At 40.6% G+C, this 16,379-nt stretch overlaps 1 protein-coding gene across 1 annotated transcript in view; it reads left to right on the forward strand.

Annotated features, from left to right (window-relative positions):
* LOC104966468 (serine palmitoyltransferase 2-like) overlaps window positions 1-16,379 on the forward strand; it is a 36,945-nt gene that overhangs the window by 12,714 nt on the left and 7,852 nt on the right. Inside the window, exons 6-9 of the mRNA XM_010795654.1 lie at window positions 5,592-5,754; window positions 8,077-8,185; window positions 9,235-9,299; window positions 13,456-13,644. Of these exons, the coding sequence (XP_010793956.1) occupies window positions 5,592-5,754; window positions 8,077-8,185; window positions 9,235-9,299; window positions 13,456-13,644 (526 nt within the window). The remainder of the gene's footprint in view (window positions 1-5,591; window positions 5,755-8,076; window positions 8,186-9,234; window positions 9,300-13,455; window positions 13,645-16,379) is intronic.

The raw sequence follows: 16,379 nt of genomic DNA on the forward strand, positions 1-16,379 counted from the left end.
TGGCACTGTTATTTTGGGGGTCGCGGGCTGAAAAGTTTGGGAGCCCCTGTTCTAGAGTACCCTGGAACCGAGGGAAACTCTGAAAGAATACGCCCATTGGCTGCAAATCAATATATGATTGATTGATCAAACTGTCAGTCCAAACGTATGCTCTCATTCAGTGCAACGGCCAGGGCATTCGATCCAGGATGTAGAATACCTTAGTTGAAGGATATTCTACCCAGAGACCCAGAACACACTGATTGGTTGCTTTCTTTTCTAACACAAAACCACTGAAATGCGTAGTGCATGGTCCGAGAAGGACAAACAAATCAACTTAACACTGTAATATTAAAGATCAACAACACAGATACGATTCTCATTTATTCATTTTATATACATTTTATTACATGTTATTTATATAATTAAATCGATTTTTTGTTTGTTTTATCTGAGTGTTCCAGGGTATTCTCTGAATACCTTGAAGGCCCTGACGGTTTGCCACTGCATTTGTGATATTGGGCTATATAAATAAACATTGATTGATTGATTGATTGACTCTTCACCTAAATGTCTTTGCTCCCAAAGCAGTGTTATGGTAAGGAGTTGGCAATCTGCAACCAAAAAAGCTAGGTGCCACCAAATCTTTCACAATGTCCCTTTTAGGTTCTAGTGAGACAATTACCGGTAAATACGATCCAGAAAGTCAGGTTAGAGTAACAGCTAACAAGCACCACATATGTATAACGATTTGTGATACTTCCAGACGTGATTAACCATTTTTATGTTGCAAGTTAAACATATGCCAGAACAGTGGAGTTAAGAATGTAGTCCTGAAGGCACTTCTCTCAAGAGGATTCTACCCTATAAATTGGATAGCAAGATGAAATGAATTCAAGTTTTTCAGGTAAAAAGTAGAATCTCATGCTCCCAGTCTCTATTTTTCTCATACCCTTTTCCCGTGGTTCCCTGAAATTTGTGGGAGGGTGGAAATAACTCAGCATAGCGAAGGTCAGGCCTTCCATTAAGAATGGAGCAGAGCAGCCAGTGGCTCCGGTTACTGATGGCCCTGTGTTTGTTGTTGTCAAAGAGAGGGTGGGAGCTTTTCTCAGTGTTTGTGTGTGACTATCAGCAGTAGTTCAGGTGTATTCATTCTGTATGACAACAGCACTCTCATGTAACTGAGTGATAAAGTCAGGTGCAAACACAAGTGTACAGCACGTCTCCAGGATCTGCAGCACACTGACCCTAGCTCCATCTGCATTGTTGGCACTTTAAAATCCCTCTTGTACTTTACATACAATTAGCAATTCCTCAGAAGAGAGGCCAAGAAAAAGTGTTTATTATTCTATTCTTCTCTCCCTGCCAGCCCTCAGAGTCGACCACAACACTTTTGTAGACACACACAGATGTTGTACAGACAAGCTTAGATTTTTAATGGAACCTATGAAAAGCAGGACTTGTGCTGCACTCCCTCGGTCCCCTAGCAAGGGTATTCACATTTCCTCCTTCAGACTGCCTTCTTCTCTCCCTCTTTGTTTGACTCCCACCCCGCTCACTGAGGCCTCCTTGTTAGTCTCCAGGTGAATGGAAAGCATACAAAGAGTCATCTCAAAAGAAGTTGGTTGCAAAGAAAAAGACAAAATAACTAAAAGCGCCAAAGTAAATACATTTCCCTTCAAATTGCACTGTAGATAAGATGATGCTTCTCACCTCTCTCGTAGCGTGCTCACTAGCATTAAGCAGGAGTTTTTGCAGGACCTGAATACGATAAAACCTTTTTTTTTGTTATGCCATATGGTGATATTTGATTTTACATTATTTTAGTTTATGTATTTCCAAAAGGCGTTTATGGGGTTTTAATGGAATTAAATATAATATTTAACAGCATTTTAATGATAATAATTTGTATTTATTTTTACTTTAGATTAGAATCTATGTAGTAGTATTGAACATTTGCATTTGGTAATAAAACCCATCTACTCAATAAGATTTGAATTGTTAGTCAATATTTGTCAATTTTATTTTTATTTTCTTTCAATTCAATTTATTTCTTAACAAAGATACAAATAGAATGTTGTCCCTCATGAAACTCCTATCATGTTCCCTTTGTGTGTTTCTGTGTGTGTCTGTGTGTGTGTTATACTTGCATGCGTTCATGTGTGTGAGCCTGTGAAGAGGACACATGGTATTCACAATGTCTGTCTTTGCGCCAGGTGGCCATGCTGTCCATTTTGGGTGGTTGGCATTATTTGAAAATCAGACCCACGCATTCAAACAAAAAGACACACACACAAACACACACACACACACACACACACACACACACACACACACACACACACACACACACACGCACGTCATATCATATCATGTCAGGTTAGTTCTATAGCCCAATAAATAAAAACATATAATGTCTTGGTTGCCTTTAGAAACACTCATCGGCAATGGTTTTCACTGGCAAATACACAGCCAAAAACCCTCTGAATTTAAGTGGGAACAGGCAGAAAGGATCTCCCCCTCTGCAGTCTGCTGGCAGCAAAATGCCAATTGTTGGAAAATTGGCAATTACAAAAATAAATTGAAAGTTTTAACAAGAAAAAGTATTGGAGTTCCACCATTATGATTATAATAGATACAGTAATAATGTAGTACATCTAGCAAAAGTCAAATCTTTAGAATGGTACCAATTAAAGCTAGGGAGGTAGTTTATTTTTGATAAGCAACATATTCTCTCCATCTTAAAATGTGTTGTTGCTTTGCAGTGTGGGCAGTTGTTACCAAAGCTAGAAATGCATTTAGGACATTCTAAGTTGGAATCAGGTTTGCACCAAAGGGATGTAAACACGCATCTGTATTTTGTAGAACAGCCAATAAGCACTTTCCATCACTAAAATGATGTCCATGATCTCACAGGCTGGATTTGAAAGCCTGAATAAAGCCAAGAGGAGATGCAGACGTCTAGTTTTCTCTCAAACCAATTGATTTACAATATTCTAAAACGTTAATTATCTTCCAATGACGCCATTACTATACTGCCTACCCCCTGTTTAAATATGTGCACATTTGCCCAGTAACTGTTGTCAATGTGGTTCCAGGTAGTTCTAGTTTGAGTAGCTAGTACACATATTGAGACAGAAACCAATGACAAGTTGTGTAACAATCTTGCAAAGTTTGTCTCAGGGATTTGACTGAATGCTGCCAAAAACAAACTCCACGTGGTACATCCTGTCTGTCACCTCTGGCAATGCTTTTGATTGGCTGTTCTGCCATCTGCCTTCCCACCTGCAACACTCTCTTTATTTAGCGAGTGAGGGTGTGTCCCTCATAATCCCCATTTGACTGGCAGCAGGAGAGGACCTCTCGTGGTTGGAAGTCCCTGCTGGCATGGCATTTTATTGGCTATCCCCTAGCTCACAGGAGGGCCAAATGCCAGCTCATTTTTAAGTGGCAGATGTGTGTGAGTGTGTGTGTCTTGCACATAATCCCTCTTTGACTGGCAGCATGAAAGGGCCATTCCTAGCTGGTGCTCCCTCAAGGGATTCTCCCCCATGGGCGGTTTGCCATCTGTCTGCTCACCTGTCCTCCATTCAAACTCAACAGATGGGGGTGTGGTCCGGAGAAATTCAGGAAAGACTGATAGAAGGAGAAGGCAATTCTTGACCCCAAGTGGTCCGTGTGCACTCAACCATGTCTTATACCAGATGAATAGGTGGCTCCAGTGTCTCATGGGGTTTCATGTCTTTTACATCACTTTCAAATGTACAAGCTGCCTCTTTTCAATTCTAAATTCACCATTATATTTGTATGCAGCACAGCAAAGAAGTAACAGATTGTGGGATCTAATGGACAAAAGGTCTGCGAGATGATTAAACTCTCTAACCAAGTTACATCGAGCTTTCTGTTTATAAACATATTTTTCCTCTCCGAAGCCGAATGTAAGCCTGTTGATGCGATGCTCTCCCATCCCAAGCACAAACATTTGTCTTCATCAAGCCCAGAGTGTCCAATAAGAGCTAATGTGATTGCACAAATCATTATGTGGGGTTGCTCCGTCTGCTCAATGACGGAGCAACCGGAATGATTCAATTACACCAATCAGATTGGATAATGATTTCGATGTGGGTTGCTTCTGCCTCGAGTTTCTTATCGCTTCCTGCCATCATCTTTCTCCTCCTCCTCGTCACCCCCCTGCCCCTTGCTTCCTCTTTGCCTATCTATCTTTCCCACTCCTCACTGTTGTCAGCTTAGATTTTGTATTCATATTTCCTCAGAGCAGTCAAACATGTATTATTAGTGTATTTACCAAGTTTAATAAAAAACAACCTGTCTCCATTTACACATTTCTACTGACACAGGGAATTACGCCCCCCCACTTTCAACTGCCCTCTTCCCTCTCAACAGTGTGTCTGCATCTAGCTATCAGCAGCCTGCAGTGGTGGGTGTAGTGTAGGTGCAGTCTTATTTTCTGGCTGTCATATTCCTTCTGGGTTGGGGAAGGTGACAGACCTAAGTAATTACTGATCCCCCCTATCAGATACCTCCAGCAAGCCACAAACGTTACTGCAGACTTAAGCCTGGAAAAGATAGAAAGAGATGCATGATCAGGACGGCATGTTCTATACAGTCTTTTACATGATGAACGGCCATAATGTATGCCTACATACAAATATGAATGTTAACTTCCAGGATCCGAACATATATTCAAATGTAGAAACAGAGCATATGAAAAAAAGGCACTTACCTACATAGTATGTCACCACAAAAAGCAATTGCACCTAGGATTCTTTTCTAGCCTTCCTTTATATTTAAAATGCATCGCATGTCAGACAACAAAACAAGAGGATGTATTGTTCCAACTTCCTGCAGTAATTCAACTGCCATACAGCACATCTGAAGAGACAATATTCTATTACTGTTCCGAAGTAGCTGCTGTTTGTAGAAATGATTCCTTTTAATTACCACATTATGTACGTGTGTTTGTGAGTGGTGTGCTTGTGTTTTCATGGGTAAACTGACCAAAGCCTTATTAAAAACCGAAAGCAAAAACATATTACTGTTTGATATTTAAATTGGCCCTTAAGACATCATTTTTAACCTGTTCAACCCTGAGCCTGTTTTTCAGGTCTCAGGCTCGAAAATGACATTCCCAAAACAAATGACCATATCTTCCCTTCTAAAAGGGTTACATTAATAATCTTTGTTCTCAAAGTAATGATAAACCTGTGAGTTGGATGTAGAATAGTCAGAATCAATATAGATGTTTTTTATTTTAAAGAAAATTCAGATTGAACATAGTAAAACACATTGCTGCCCCCCAGCTTCAGTACCCTTCTTTATCTTCCATGTATTTATTTTTCTATGCTATCTACTGTTTTCATACATCTTCTGTCAATGTTGTTTTTTGAAAACAGCACTTCCTATATCGCTGGTTTCCAATATACAGCCTAAACTGATTTCATCCAGCTTTGGTCCACTTTCTCCATGCTATTTCCAAAATATACAATGCCTGAGTGTTATTTTTTAACTGTGTGGTTTAAACACTTTCCAGCTGACGCCTTCCCTGTAACTCATCTCTAACCTGCTCTCTGTGTGTCCGTTGCTCTTTCCAGGACCATGCAGAGATTAACTCCACCATCCTGCGGAGCCAAACTAACACTGCACGTGTGGAGGGCCTCAGGCCGGGTACAGTCTACGTCGTACAGGTGCGAGCACGGACTGTGGCTGGCTTTGGCAAATACAGCAGCAAGATGTGCTTCCAAACCCTCACAGATGGTAAGGATCCGCGAGCCAGGAGAAACAGCTCTCTGTGCGTCTCTCTCTTTCTGTCTCACACGCACACACACACTCACACACCAACTCTTTTTGACACTCTTGTCGCTCTTTGTCTGTTGTTGCATTATTATTCATAGGTGAGATAGAGAGGAACCGTAATGTTTGATTGCACTTCTATTTCTACAGCTAGATTAATTTCCTTCACGGTCAGGTTTGTGTGTGGGTGCTTTGAATATGTAGAACGCCGAGTGTCTTTTGTTTGTGCAACTAACTGTGCTTGATCCAAAATGCTTAGCTAATTGGTTTTTCACCCAGCCTTCTGTTGCTGAAGAGTCGTCCCAGAATGCATAGCTGTGATTAGTAGTTGATGAGATTAATTTTTCTGCCATGGGGGGGCTGGATTGTTGGAAAGGGAAGTGGCTGAAGAGAAGCTGCAACACCTGCTGCACTGGCAATGCTGCGGAACTAAGTTTATTAGTGTAAGAAAATGTGAGTGCTGGGCTGCTGGTGGTGGCAGTAAATAGCCCTTCTTTGTGTAGTGTTTTTTCATAGACTTTCCAGGCAATAAAATGAATTCTAAAATGCACACACGATTCAATCTGGATTAATTAAACATTTGAATGGATAGCAATTACAAGATTTGCAATTACAAGTGCTGCCTCGTTGTTCCCTGCTGAACTGCTAGCCTACATTCCAGGTGTGGCCATAGCTCATAATGTAATGTGTGTGTAATGTATCAAAGACAGGAGTGACATTTTACTTCTTGTATTGCGTTAATTAAAATGATAATAATGAATAGGATTCTGATGATCTTGAGGGAGGAGAAGATATAGAAAGGATAATAATGGTGATGAAGGTGATCCTTGTGACCCTTTAACTACGCAGAGCAGATGTAGGGTCATGGCACCTTTGAATCACCCTGACGGTAACAAATTATCTCTCCCTCAAACACTTGTGCGTGTTTCCATGCCTCCCGTTCAAGCAATCACTGTTTGCGGTTCATCTGTTGGCTCGCTTCCATAGCACGACATTCATCAAGACAATTAGCAGCAGACTCTGGAGAACCGCTGACAATAATACCCACGGCTCCACCTCCTGCCCCTCCTGCCAGTTTTCTCTCCCCCCCTCTCACACTGCTTGACTGTCTCGTCATGACACCACCAAACTGTTGTGCTCCCTCCATATCTTTTCTTAAAACATATAATCCCCTTTGTCACCCTTTCGGCACATTTTCATACACCTCCATAAGGTGTCTTTTTGCACCTCTACACACAGAAACACATACTCGCAAGCAGTGTAGACTTGATTGGCAGGTATGATGAAAGATAACTGATTGGTCCATCACTATGGTTAATGATGTCAGAGTTCTCCAGTTTTCCAATAAACTGAAGCCACACTAAATAACTAATTGTAATAGGAGCCTATTTGCGACGAAAACAGGTAGCTGCATGATTTCTGGCTGTCACAGAAACACTCCATTCTCATATGGGTGAAGGGGAGATTTATCTGGACTTTTCATGCCTGATATGCATCAGAATAAAACAGGAAGACTGCCTGGAAGCTTGAGAAGCCGGAACATCATTCACACTGTTTGCTTGAAACACACTTGATAAATGTGCAAGTTAAAAGAGTGAGCAATACCTGTCACATTGAGTTCCCTCATATATCCCAGCTCTCACACTGCTTGGAAGATGCATTAGTTCTCCCTTTATCACTTTAATCCAATAGACCCATTCTACACGGGGGATTGGATTTAGAAGCTGCTGATTTGCCTGCAGCATGCAAAATCGTTGAATGCTTTAAATACAGTCTTGGAAAAGACGAGGGAACACAGGCACACACAAAGATAACTAAGGATTCTGCTGTGTAGAGTTTTTAGGAAGACACACGCTGTCCTCTGAACTCCTGCCAGCCTGCCCCAGCTATGTACATACAACATGTTTGGGCTACACAGGTGATTGGCAGTAGATGCCTTCCTTTCAACACGTAAGAAAAAACATTCCAAGGTGCACCTTTGTGTCCGCTTTTTCTGACAGGTATAGCAGCTGAGAAGGTTTAGAGGCCCCCCTTTCACTTTCTCCCCATCACTCTTATCCTTCTCTGTCACTCTCTGTCTCTTTCTAGGTTTATCAAACACAACCTGTCTGCCAGTCTTGCTAAAGCTTACTGGATTTCAATCCGCACCGCTCACAGAGAGATCTATATGGTTTCTTTGTACAATAGTACACCCAGTCTAACCATTCAACTATGCCTCTTCTTATTCCTTATACTATGTATGAGCTATTCTCAAAGCCTGTTCTTGTGTTTTTTTGTGTAACACAGATGACTTCAAGTCTGAGCTGAGGGAGCAGCTTCCTCTGATTGCAGGGTCAGCGGCAGCAGGAGTGGTCTTTATTGTTTCCCTTATCGCTATCTCCATCGTTTGCAGCAGGTAACCACTTTTTACTTTGTTCTGTCTCTTGCAATACATGGCAGAAAAGGCTGTAATTAAATGACTTATTTGCAACATTTTTCAATGACAGATTGAATTGTCAACAACATTCATTTAGTTTTTCTTAATGCTTCAAATATTTTTTTCTCAGGAAGAAAATAGGAACAAATCCAGTTCACCTTTGTTAGTGTAATAACAGCATATAGCGTCCTGGGGCACTCTAGCAAATATAGGGAACATAATAACATTAACCCCATGCCATCCGATACAGAATCCCTGCATGTGTTCCCATTTGCTATTAACTATTGAAAGGCAGATGGCAACGCTGCATGAAAATGGATTTCCATCACATTGTGATGGATTGTCAATGTTTCTACCACTTTGCATCTAATGCATTATTCAACCGTCATATGTTTAGATACTGTATCTTCAAAGTACTGAAATACTTTGATACTGAAACTCATTACAGTTTGTGAGACATTAGAGATCTAGCCCCCGGGTCAAACTGTGGAAAACACAGTATGTGAGTTCATTACATAAACTTGCTGCGCATTTAGTCATAGCAATCATTTTGATGGTAAGGACAGCAAAGTTGACATATTCTAAATGGAGTACACATGCACGGAGAACCTAAAAACTCCTACTTTGCCATGTTAAGTAGCTTTGGTCAAGGCAATTTAATTTTGCAGCAGTTTGTCACACTCCTATCTTGCTCTGCTTTAAATATATGAAAGTCGAAATTTCTGCAGTGCTGTGTGCAACTTTAAGCAAGTGTTCATGAAGCGGGACAGGCTCTTTTGATGCTGAGGCAGACTGGACAGATGAAAAGCAGAGAGATCCTATCAAGGTCTAATTAAAAATCAGCTCATTTTCATAAACTTATTTTGCCACTGCTAACCCTCTGCAACTGATTCAATTTCAGCCACGTCATTTTTAGACCATACAGAGAAACATGAAAAGTAATAAGGCCTCGTTTACACTTCCTTTCATCTTGTCATCTCTCTCTTCCCTTTCTCTCTCTTCTCTCTCAATATTCATTGCTCCCTTAGGAAAAGGGCATACACCAAGGAGGCTGTGTACAGTGACAAGTTGCAACATTACAGCACGGGAAGAGGTAAGTTCAAACTAACACAGGCCAGTGGTTTGTTGGTCCCAAATGTTTTGTTTGTCTGTACCTATTCTGGGTATTTCAAACCCGAAAAAAAAAGAAAAGTAAAAAGATCAATTTGTATTTTGATACACCATACATATTTTGTTGAGAGATTGTTGTTTACATGTCCTAATACCAAAAAGAGACATTTAGAATGTTGCGCTGCCTGGGTGAAAAATGCTCTTTTCTGAGAGTTTTCATATATATTATTTATATACCTAAACTATATGCCTTTTACACACATATAAATAAATAAATACATATGGATGTACGTTAATCATGAGCTCTTACATAATGTATTCGCATTAATGAAAAATAAGTGAGGTAAAAGACAAATCCTCACCTGAGGTAGTTGTAAATTACATTTCAGGTCTTTAATACAATGACACTGACTGACAGTCGTATCCCAGGGCTGTATGATGCTGTGATTGAGTCATGTTTTAAGCACTCCGCGGGCACCACCTGATGAGGGGAAGGAGCCTGAAGGGACACACACATAACCTCCATCACACATGCTCGCTCACATACACACTTAAGGGTGTGTATGAGATTTGTACCACAAATGAAAGCCCTACTGCCGACTTAGCAGTCTGAAAAGGGGCTCACTCGAGGGTATAGAGTTTTGTTGAGCCTGACACAGCAAAGCGTTTCAGCACAGTTACTTTGTGTCAAAGCTTCAGCAGTGGCAGCCTAGGGCTCGTTAAACCTGCTGTGGGCAGAGGAAGTTTTGTCACAAGCTATCTTTGGTTAAAAAAAATGCAATTAACATGAGTGGTGAAAATAAATAAAGATCAGAGAAGCTTGCCGCCCTAATCACAAATAAGCAATCTGAAGCAGAGAAGAAATAAAACGCTGATAAGGGATCCTATTCACAAGTTGTTCCGTCAACATTCACATCGCCAAACCTCATGAAGTAATTTCCCATCCTATGATGTATTGTTGTCTTCTATTCTCTAAAGATTTGACTGGCAGTTTTGTAATTACAGTATCCAACGCAACAATTAAATAGCGCAGCTCAGCCAATTGTTTTGGGTGAATCTCCAAAAATGTGTTACAGGGTTTTAAACAGCTGCTTACTGTTCCAGCTGTTGCCACACACGTTAGGTGATGTGTCTTCATTCCCAGCGCACCTAATGTGACAGGCGTCAAGAGGCATGGTGCTCATACTGTAAAATTAGTATGTGCTTTGTGGTGTGGTCATGTTTATGAAAATTAGACCTCTAACATTATACCAGTGGGTGGGATGTCATGACAGGCAGGGACCCATGTGTGAACAAACACATCATTCCAACAGATGAACCAAGGACTGCTTGTGTGGCATGGATGATTTTTGTTTTAATTGTACACATCAGTGCATCATTAGCGTTCATCTCAACGTATCACACACACCTCACTGCGTCCGAGCATATACCATTTTTCTCACTTTTCCCACTTTTCCACACATCAACAACCTGTCAACACCAGCTAATTAACAGACAGACATTTCTAAGCGCTACATGTTAACTCTATGCCCTAATGCTTCTCTGCAGATGACTTGCAACACATCTTTAAAACACTAATGTTCAAACCCTGTATGTTGCTTTGTAGCTTCAGCTGTTGTTTGTGGTTCAGCATCTGCTGCTCACACTGAATGAGAATGGGAGAAGAAGGCCTATTCTCCACATGTGGTTATTGTTAGATGACAAATACATTTGTATATAGTTATTTTTGGTGCCACTGCCAATTGCATTTATAAATGTAAAGTCAATGCATTAGCTGAGGCATAGATAGTATTGGTAAGAAGCCGGAGAATATTGCGACATTGTACTATGGGTCTGGACTAGCAGAATGCCTGATAAACAAAAACTCACATCTGTAACAATGTGAGTGTTAATCCCAGACAATGTTTAGATCCCCTCTGTGATTCCCATGCTAATAAACTGCGCTGTTTCTGACAACAGATTTTCTGACATCAAACGATGGATAATTAGTTTGTGTTTAGGAAATACACTCAGCTCATTATAATCACAGAGCCACAGAGGAGATTAGTGTGCATCCCGGATGGACACAAGCGGGACTGAATTTACTATAGGTGTACAGTATCCTGAAATTGTGTATGTTCATTTCTCAAAGTAGATTATCTATATATTGAAAATATTTAAATTTGAATTTTGTCTGGGAAAAGGAATAAGAAGGAATTATGTTTTTGGTTAAAGATTCATAGATATATAAATTGTTCATTAAAGATGAAAAGATAAGCATTTATGAAGCTACAGTTTCACTTTGCTGTTTGTCCTAAGGCAATACGTAAATGATGTGCAGTAGGACCAGTAATTTGATTGTACCAATATCCAGTAATAGTTTAAAGTACGCATTACTGCCTTACAGTTGATTTGTGGATACATTAGGGCCATTCAGTTAACGAGCAGGGCAGACAAATACCAGGCTAAATGTTGGACATTGGTGAAAATAACATGGTGCAGTGCAGTAAACTGTAATTTATAATTCAGGTCAACTTAATAGCCTTAACTGTTTTTAGCAATTGTGTCATGGCCAAGGGAATTTGTTTAGATTTATAATCCAAATTGAGTTTTTATCCATTCCTTATGCGGTGATCTAATTGAAAAAGGTATAAAGTATGTGTTATACTCCCATGAGTCATTGCAGCAGCCGTGCATTTTCTCCCGACAGGATTGCTATTTTATATCTTGGGTAGAAAATAGAACTGACGTTGGGATACTTTTGCTTCAAACTCTTAAATGAAGGACATGTAAAATATTAAAGAAGGAATCTATTTTTTATCTGATGGTCATAAAAGAATGAGTCCAGTTTAAGAGGGCTGTACCACGGGGAGGGAGAGAGATAAACTGTTTGCATTTTAAATTAAATATGAATGTGGGCTCTGGACTGTGAATTAGAAAGCAATGGGTGTACGTACTCTATGTGTACACGGCTGTGCGTGCATGAGATGTTGTGCGCATGTTTCCTCATATGTTTGTTGTTGTATATGCTCCCTTCAGAGATCTTGAGTCAGAAGCAGTGGTGCTGCTGGTAGAGCAGCTTGGCGACACTTGTAAATAGAACGACTTTATGGAATGCAAAGCTCCAAACCCTCTGATGGATTAACTTGAATCCAATCTGTATGGAATCTCTAATGAGCAATTACATTCACACAGACAGGGTTCAAGGCAATTAGTGCAGTAACTAGAATCAGCTTTTAGTCAAGAGCGAGGTGAGGCACCTTGATCCCTCCAAGACCAGATCTTATCTTCTTCATGTCTCTCGAGACCCCTCCCTCTATCTATGTGGCTTATGCAAATAAGCAGTCACAAATTGACTTGATGGAGATGGGTTTATTCCAATCATGGCTGCCAAGGTTTTGACTAAACGGCTGTGAGAAAGAGGGCTGCCCTTGGGTGTCACTGTAGAAATGATGATTTGACGTCTGCTTGCTCGCCCTAATGCCCGTCGTGTGGCAGTGGGTATTGAATTTGTTTACAAGTGTTTTTCAACACTCTTCCCCCCCTTCCTCCGTTTGCAGACATCTCCAGTCTGTGAACTGATTCACCTTTTGAAGAGCAACATAAAAAGAAATAGTTGATAGCGCAGTGGTTTTTATCTCTTTATGAGCTCCTATAGGGAAAGGCTTTGGGGAAAATTGGTTCTACAGCTATCAAAAAGAAGACAAGCTAGCTTAAGGAATACACGTTTAAAAAGAAAAGAAAACTGTCCACATAAACTCTTTCCATATACTGTATCCCTTCATCTTTCTCTCTTTTTTTTCACTCCAACTACTGAATCATCAAACCACCATTTGCATTGCATTGCTTTACTCTACTAGGGGCGCTCCTGTAATAAACCAATAACACTATTCAATGTCTGCATTATCTGCTAATATGTATTTGCATAATATAGTGCACTAACCTGTCTCTAAAGCGGACCATAGACTAAATGGAGTTATTATCCTTTAAACTGTTAAGAGCCTGTTGTGATTGTAAGTGATGCTGTGTCACACACTGATTTAGGCTCTGACTTAAAGGGCTATTGCATTCATTAATCATTAATACCATCATTAGCCAAGGAAACAAAAACAAAGAGTGTCTTCTTCTCAAAAGCTTATTGAGCACTTTGGTTGTTCTAGAACTCTCTTTGCGAGCCGACATGTCTAACTGCCCCTCCCCACTGGGCTGCCCGACCCACTTCTCAGGCTCCCCGGGGATGAAGATCTACATCGATCCCTTTACCTACGAAGACCCCAACGAAGCTGTGAGAGAATTCGCCAAGGAGATTGACGTATCCACCGTCAAAATCGAAGAGGTCATCGGTGCAGGTATGGAGAATGGGTGCTATGGAACAACGTGTGTGTCTGTGTTTCCTTACATGTGCATGTGAGGTTAATGTGAGTCGCTGTATCTTTATGTATTTATGTTACATGTGTATATCTGTGTGCTCGAGTGCAAACAAGTTTAACCTGCATCTGTTCAAGGTCGTAAAGCCCAGCACTTTTACCAGCCACATCACATGGGAACATGTCTGGGGCCCATGTCAAGAGCACCAGCAGCATATAGGCCAGCTACCCTGGGACTCAATGTCATTAGAAATAACTCAAGCCTTGCAGCCTATTCCCTGCGCTTCTCTGTTTAGGAGCCTATTAGTGTTGCTCTAGCACATGTTCTACCTTGCCCTTTTTATATGACTAGCATGTAAAGTAGGTAGAGACCCTGTTTCCTTGTTTTTGAATGTATTGGTCAAATCTTTGGTCAAATTAATGAAATGTTAATTAGGGGATTATTGCTTTTAAAGGTCCCCATTATGCTGTTTTTCATCAATATATTATAGTTCACAGATATATATACAAAACATGTCTCTGAAGTGTTTGGCTCGAAATACCAAACAGATCATTCATTGTAGCATCCCATAAACCCCTCTGTTTCAGCTCTTTTTCAAAAGTGCTGATTCTCTGTCTGTTACCTAAAGAGGGTGGGGGGGGGTACCTTGGTTGGTTATTTGCTAGTGGTTACACAAGCCAAACAATCGTTGTGACATCATAGAGTTGCCAAAATCTGATCAGCGTATTTTCAGACAGGTCAAATTAAACTCATAAAAGTACTTGTGATGATGATGCTGGAACTTTAAAGTACTTTAAAGAGCAACACGTGTACATTTTATTCAGAGTGTAACATAGTGCTAAATAAATGTCCATAGGAGAAAAGCCTTAGTTAATGACTCATATATTACTAAACAAGTCATATAATACCCGGCAAATAGGATTTTTCCTAATTGAAAGTGTTACTCAGCAGGCTAATTTCTTGCAGTCAATGTTGTTTTAAAATGGAGAGCCAACTGCTGAAGAAGCCAGGCGGAGTGACAGATTCCCCAGCCGCAGCCAACATTTATTTGGTTTGAGTAACATTTACAAGACATAGTCCTGACAGATGATGAGCTGAGTCTTATTTCCATGACACTTTTTTGCAGTGCTGCCAATAAGGACTTAATGAGGTGAAGTTTTCCCCAGCAGGGTTGCTGAGGGCTGTGATTCCCCCTCAGCACGCCCCTGCCCCCTCCTGACCTATTTACCAAAAATAATTGCTCATAATACTCCATCGGATCCCGAGAAGAATCACTCAGAAATAGCCTCATCTGCAGTTATTACCAGCAGTTATATGATAATATTTTATCATAAAACAAAAATATTCACTCCTAAAGCCTAGTTCTATCTTGCAGAATGTGTTTTTGAAGGATTTGTGCCAACACTCAGAGTGCCTGACACAACATAGCATCACTAAAAAGCAAAGGCCCAACTGGTCAAATCAAGTGAAGGACTGTGACCTTAGATCCAAATAAGCCCAAACCATTATCATTCAGAGATTTAACCCAGTCTATGAACGCTGAACATCTCAAACCCAAGCTTAGCCTGAGGTCACCCAATGTTCTTGATAAATCATGTTTTGGGCTTCAGGTTGGGTTTGGAATCAGTAATCTTGTTGCTTCAACAGTCAACCTGACATTGATTGCTGCAACATTTGTAAAAGTTGTCTACCAGCTTTAAATATTTGAGGATATCAGGAATGCCATGTTTCTGGGCAATTTCTTAGTCACAGTTTTATAAAAATAAGTAACATGTGGTTGTAAATAAGCACAATGATCCCTCACTGTGTCCCTTACGCTAAACAGATTGCAGCAGTGTTCCTGAAAACTTGGCCCGTTTGTCACCTTTCCAAATATATGATGAAGAGATTGGCACTGATGTCATATCTGTAACTGTGGTTCTCATTCATAACACTCCGTTCGATGTCTCACTATGGGATGCGCCTCAACGCGTATGCACCAGAAGCATCAATCTCATTACGCCAATCCTGATTGGCTGGTGATCTTGACGCCAACGTCAGGGAATCCACCAACCCTATAAGTAGCTTGCGCCACGACGCAGGCGTCATTCAAACACCTCTTCTCGCTTCGGAGCACATCTCGAGAAAGATCAGTAGCTAGCTAGCTTAACGGTCCACAGACTGATTTACGAAGCTAACCTTCGGTCGACGGACGCTCGCCAGCTACTTTTGCTTCGCACGGGAATTCTCTGAGAATTCCCGTGCGAAGCAAAAGTAGCTGGCGAGCGTCCGTCGACCGAAGGTTAGCTTCGTAAATCAGTCTGTGGACCGTTAAGCTAGCTAGCTACTGNATTTTTTTTCTCCAATAAATGGATGTTTTCAAAGTCAATGAATAATCACATTTAATAATCGCAATTACAATTATTGACCCAAATAATCGAGATTATGATTTTTGCCATAATCGAGCAGCCCTAATTTCTAGTCACAGTACCTTTAATACTGGTATGAGTCACTTTTGGTGTTATGTTTAACTGACACAGGTCCCTTTTTATTTGACTTATTTGCCAATCAGTAATGGGGACTGGAAGTATACATTGTTTACGATCTGAAGTTAGTATGCACACATTGGCGTGTCATAAAGCTGAATGCTATATATTTCCAAAGGAGCTCTGTAACAGCCAGTTAACGGCATCATATAAAGTATGACTGTGCAGTGTATCCCTCTTCACCAAGTATG

The sequence above is a fragment of the Notothenia coriiceps genome, unplaced genomic scaffold (assembly GCF_000735185.1).
Source record: "Notothenia coriiceps isolate Sejong01 unplaced genomic scaffold, NC01 NC01_scaffold00037246, whole genome shotgun sequence".
Classification (NCBI taxonomy): Eukaryota; Metazoa; Chordata; class Actinopteri; order Perciformes; family Nototheniidae; genus Notothenia; species Notothenia coriiceps.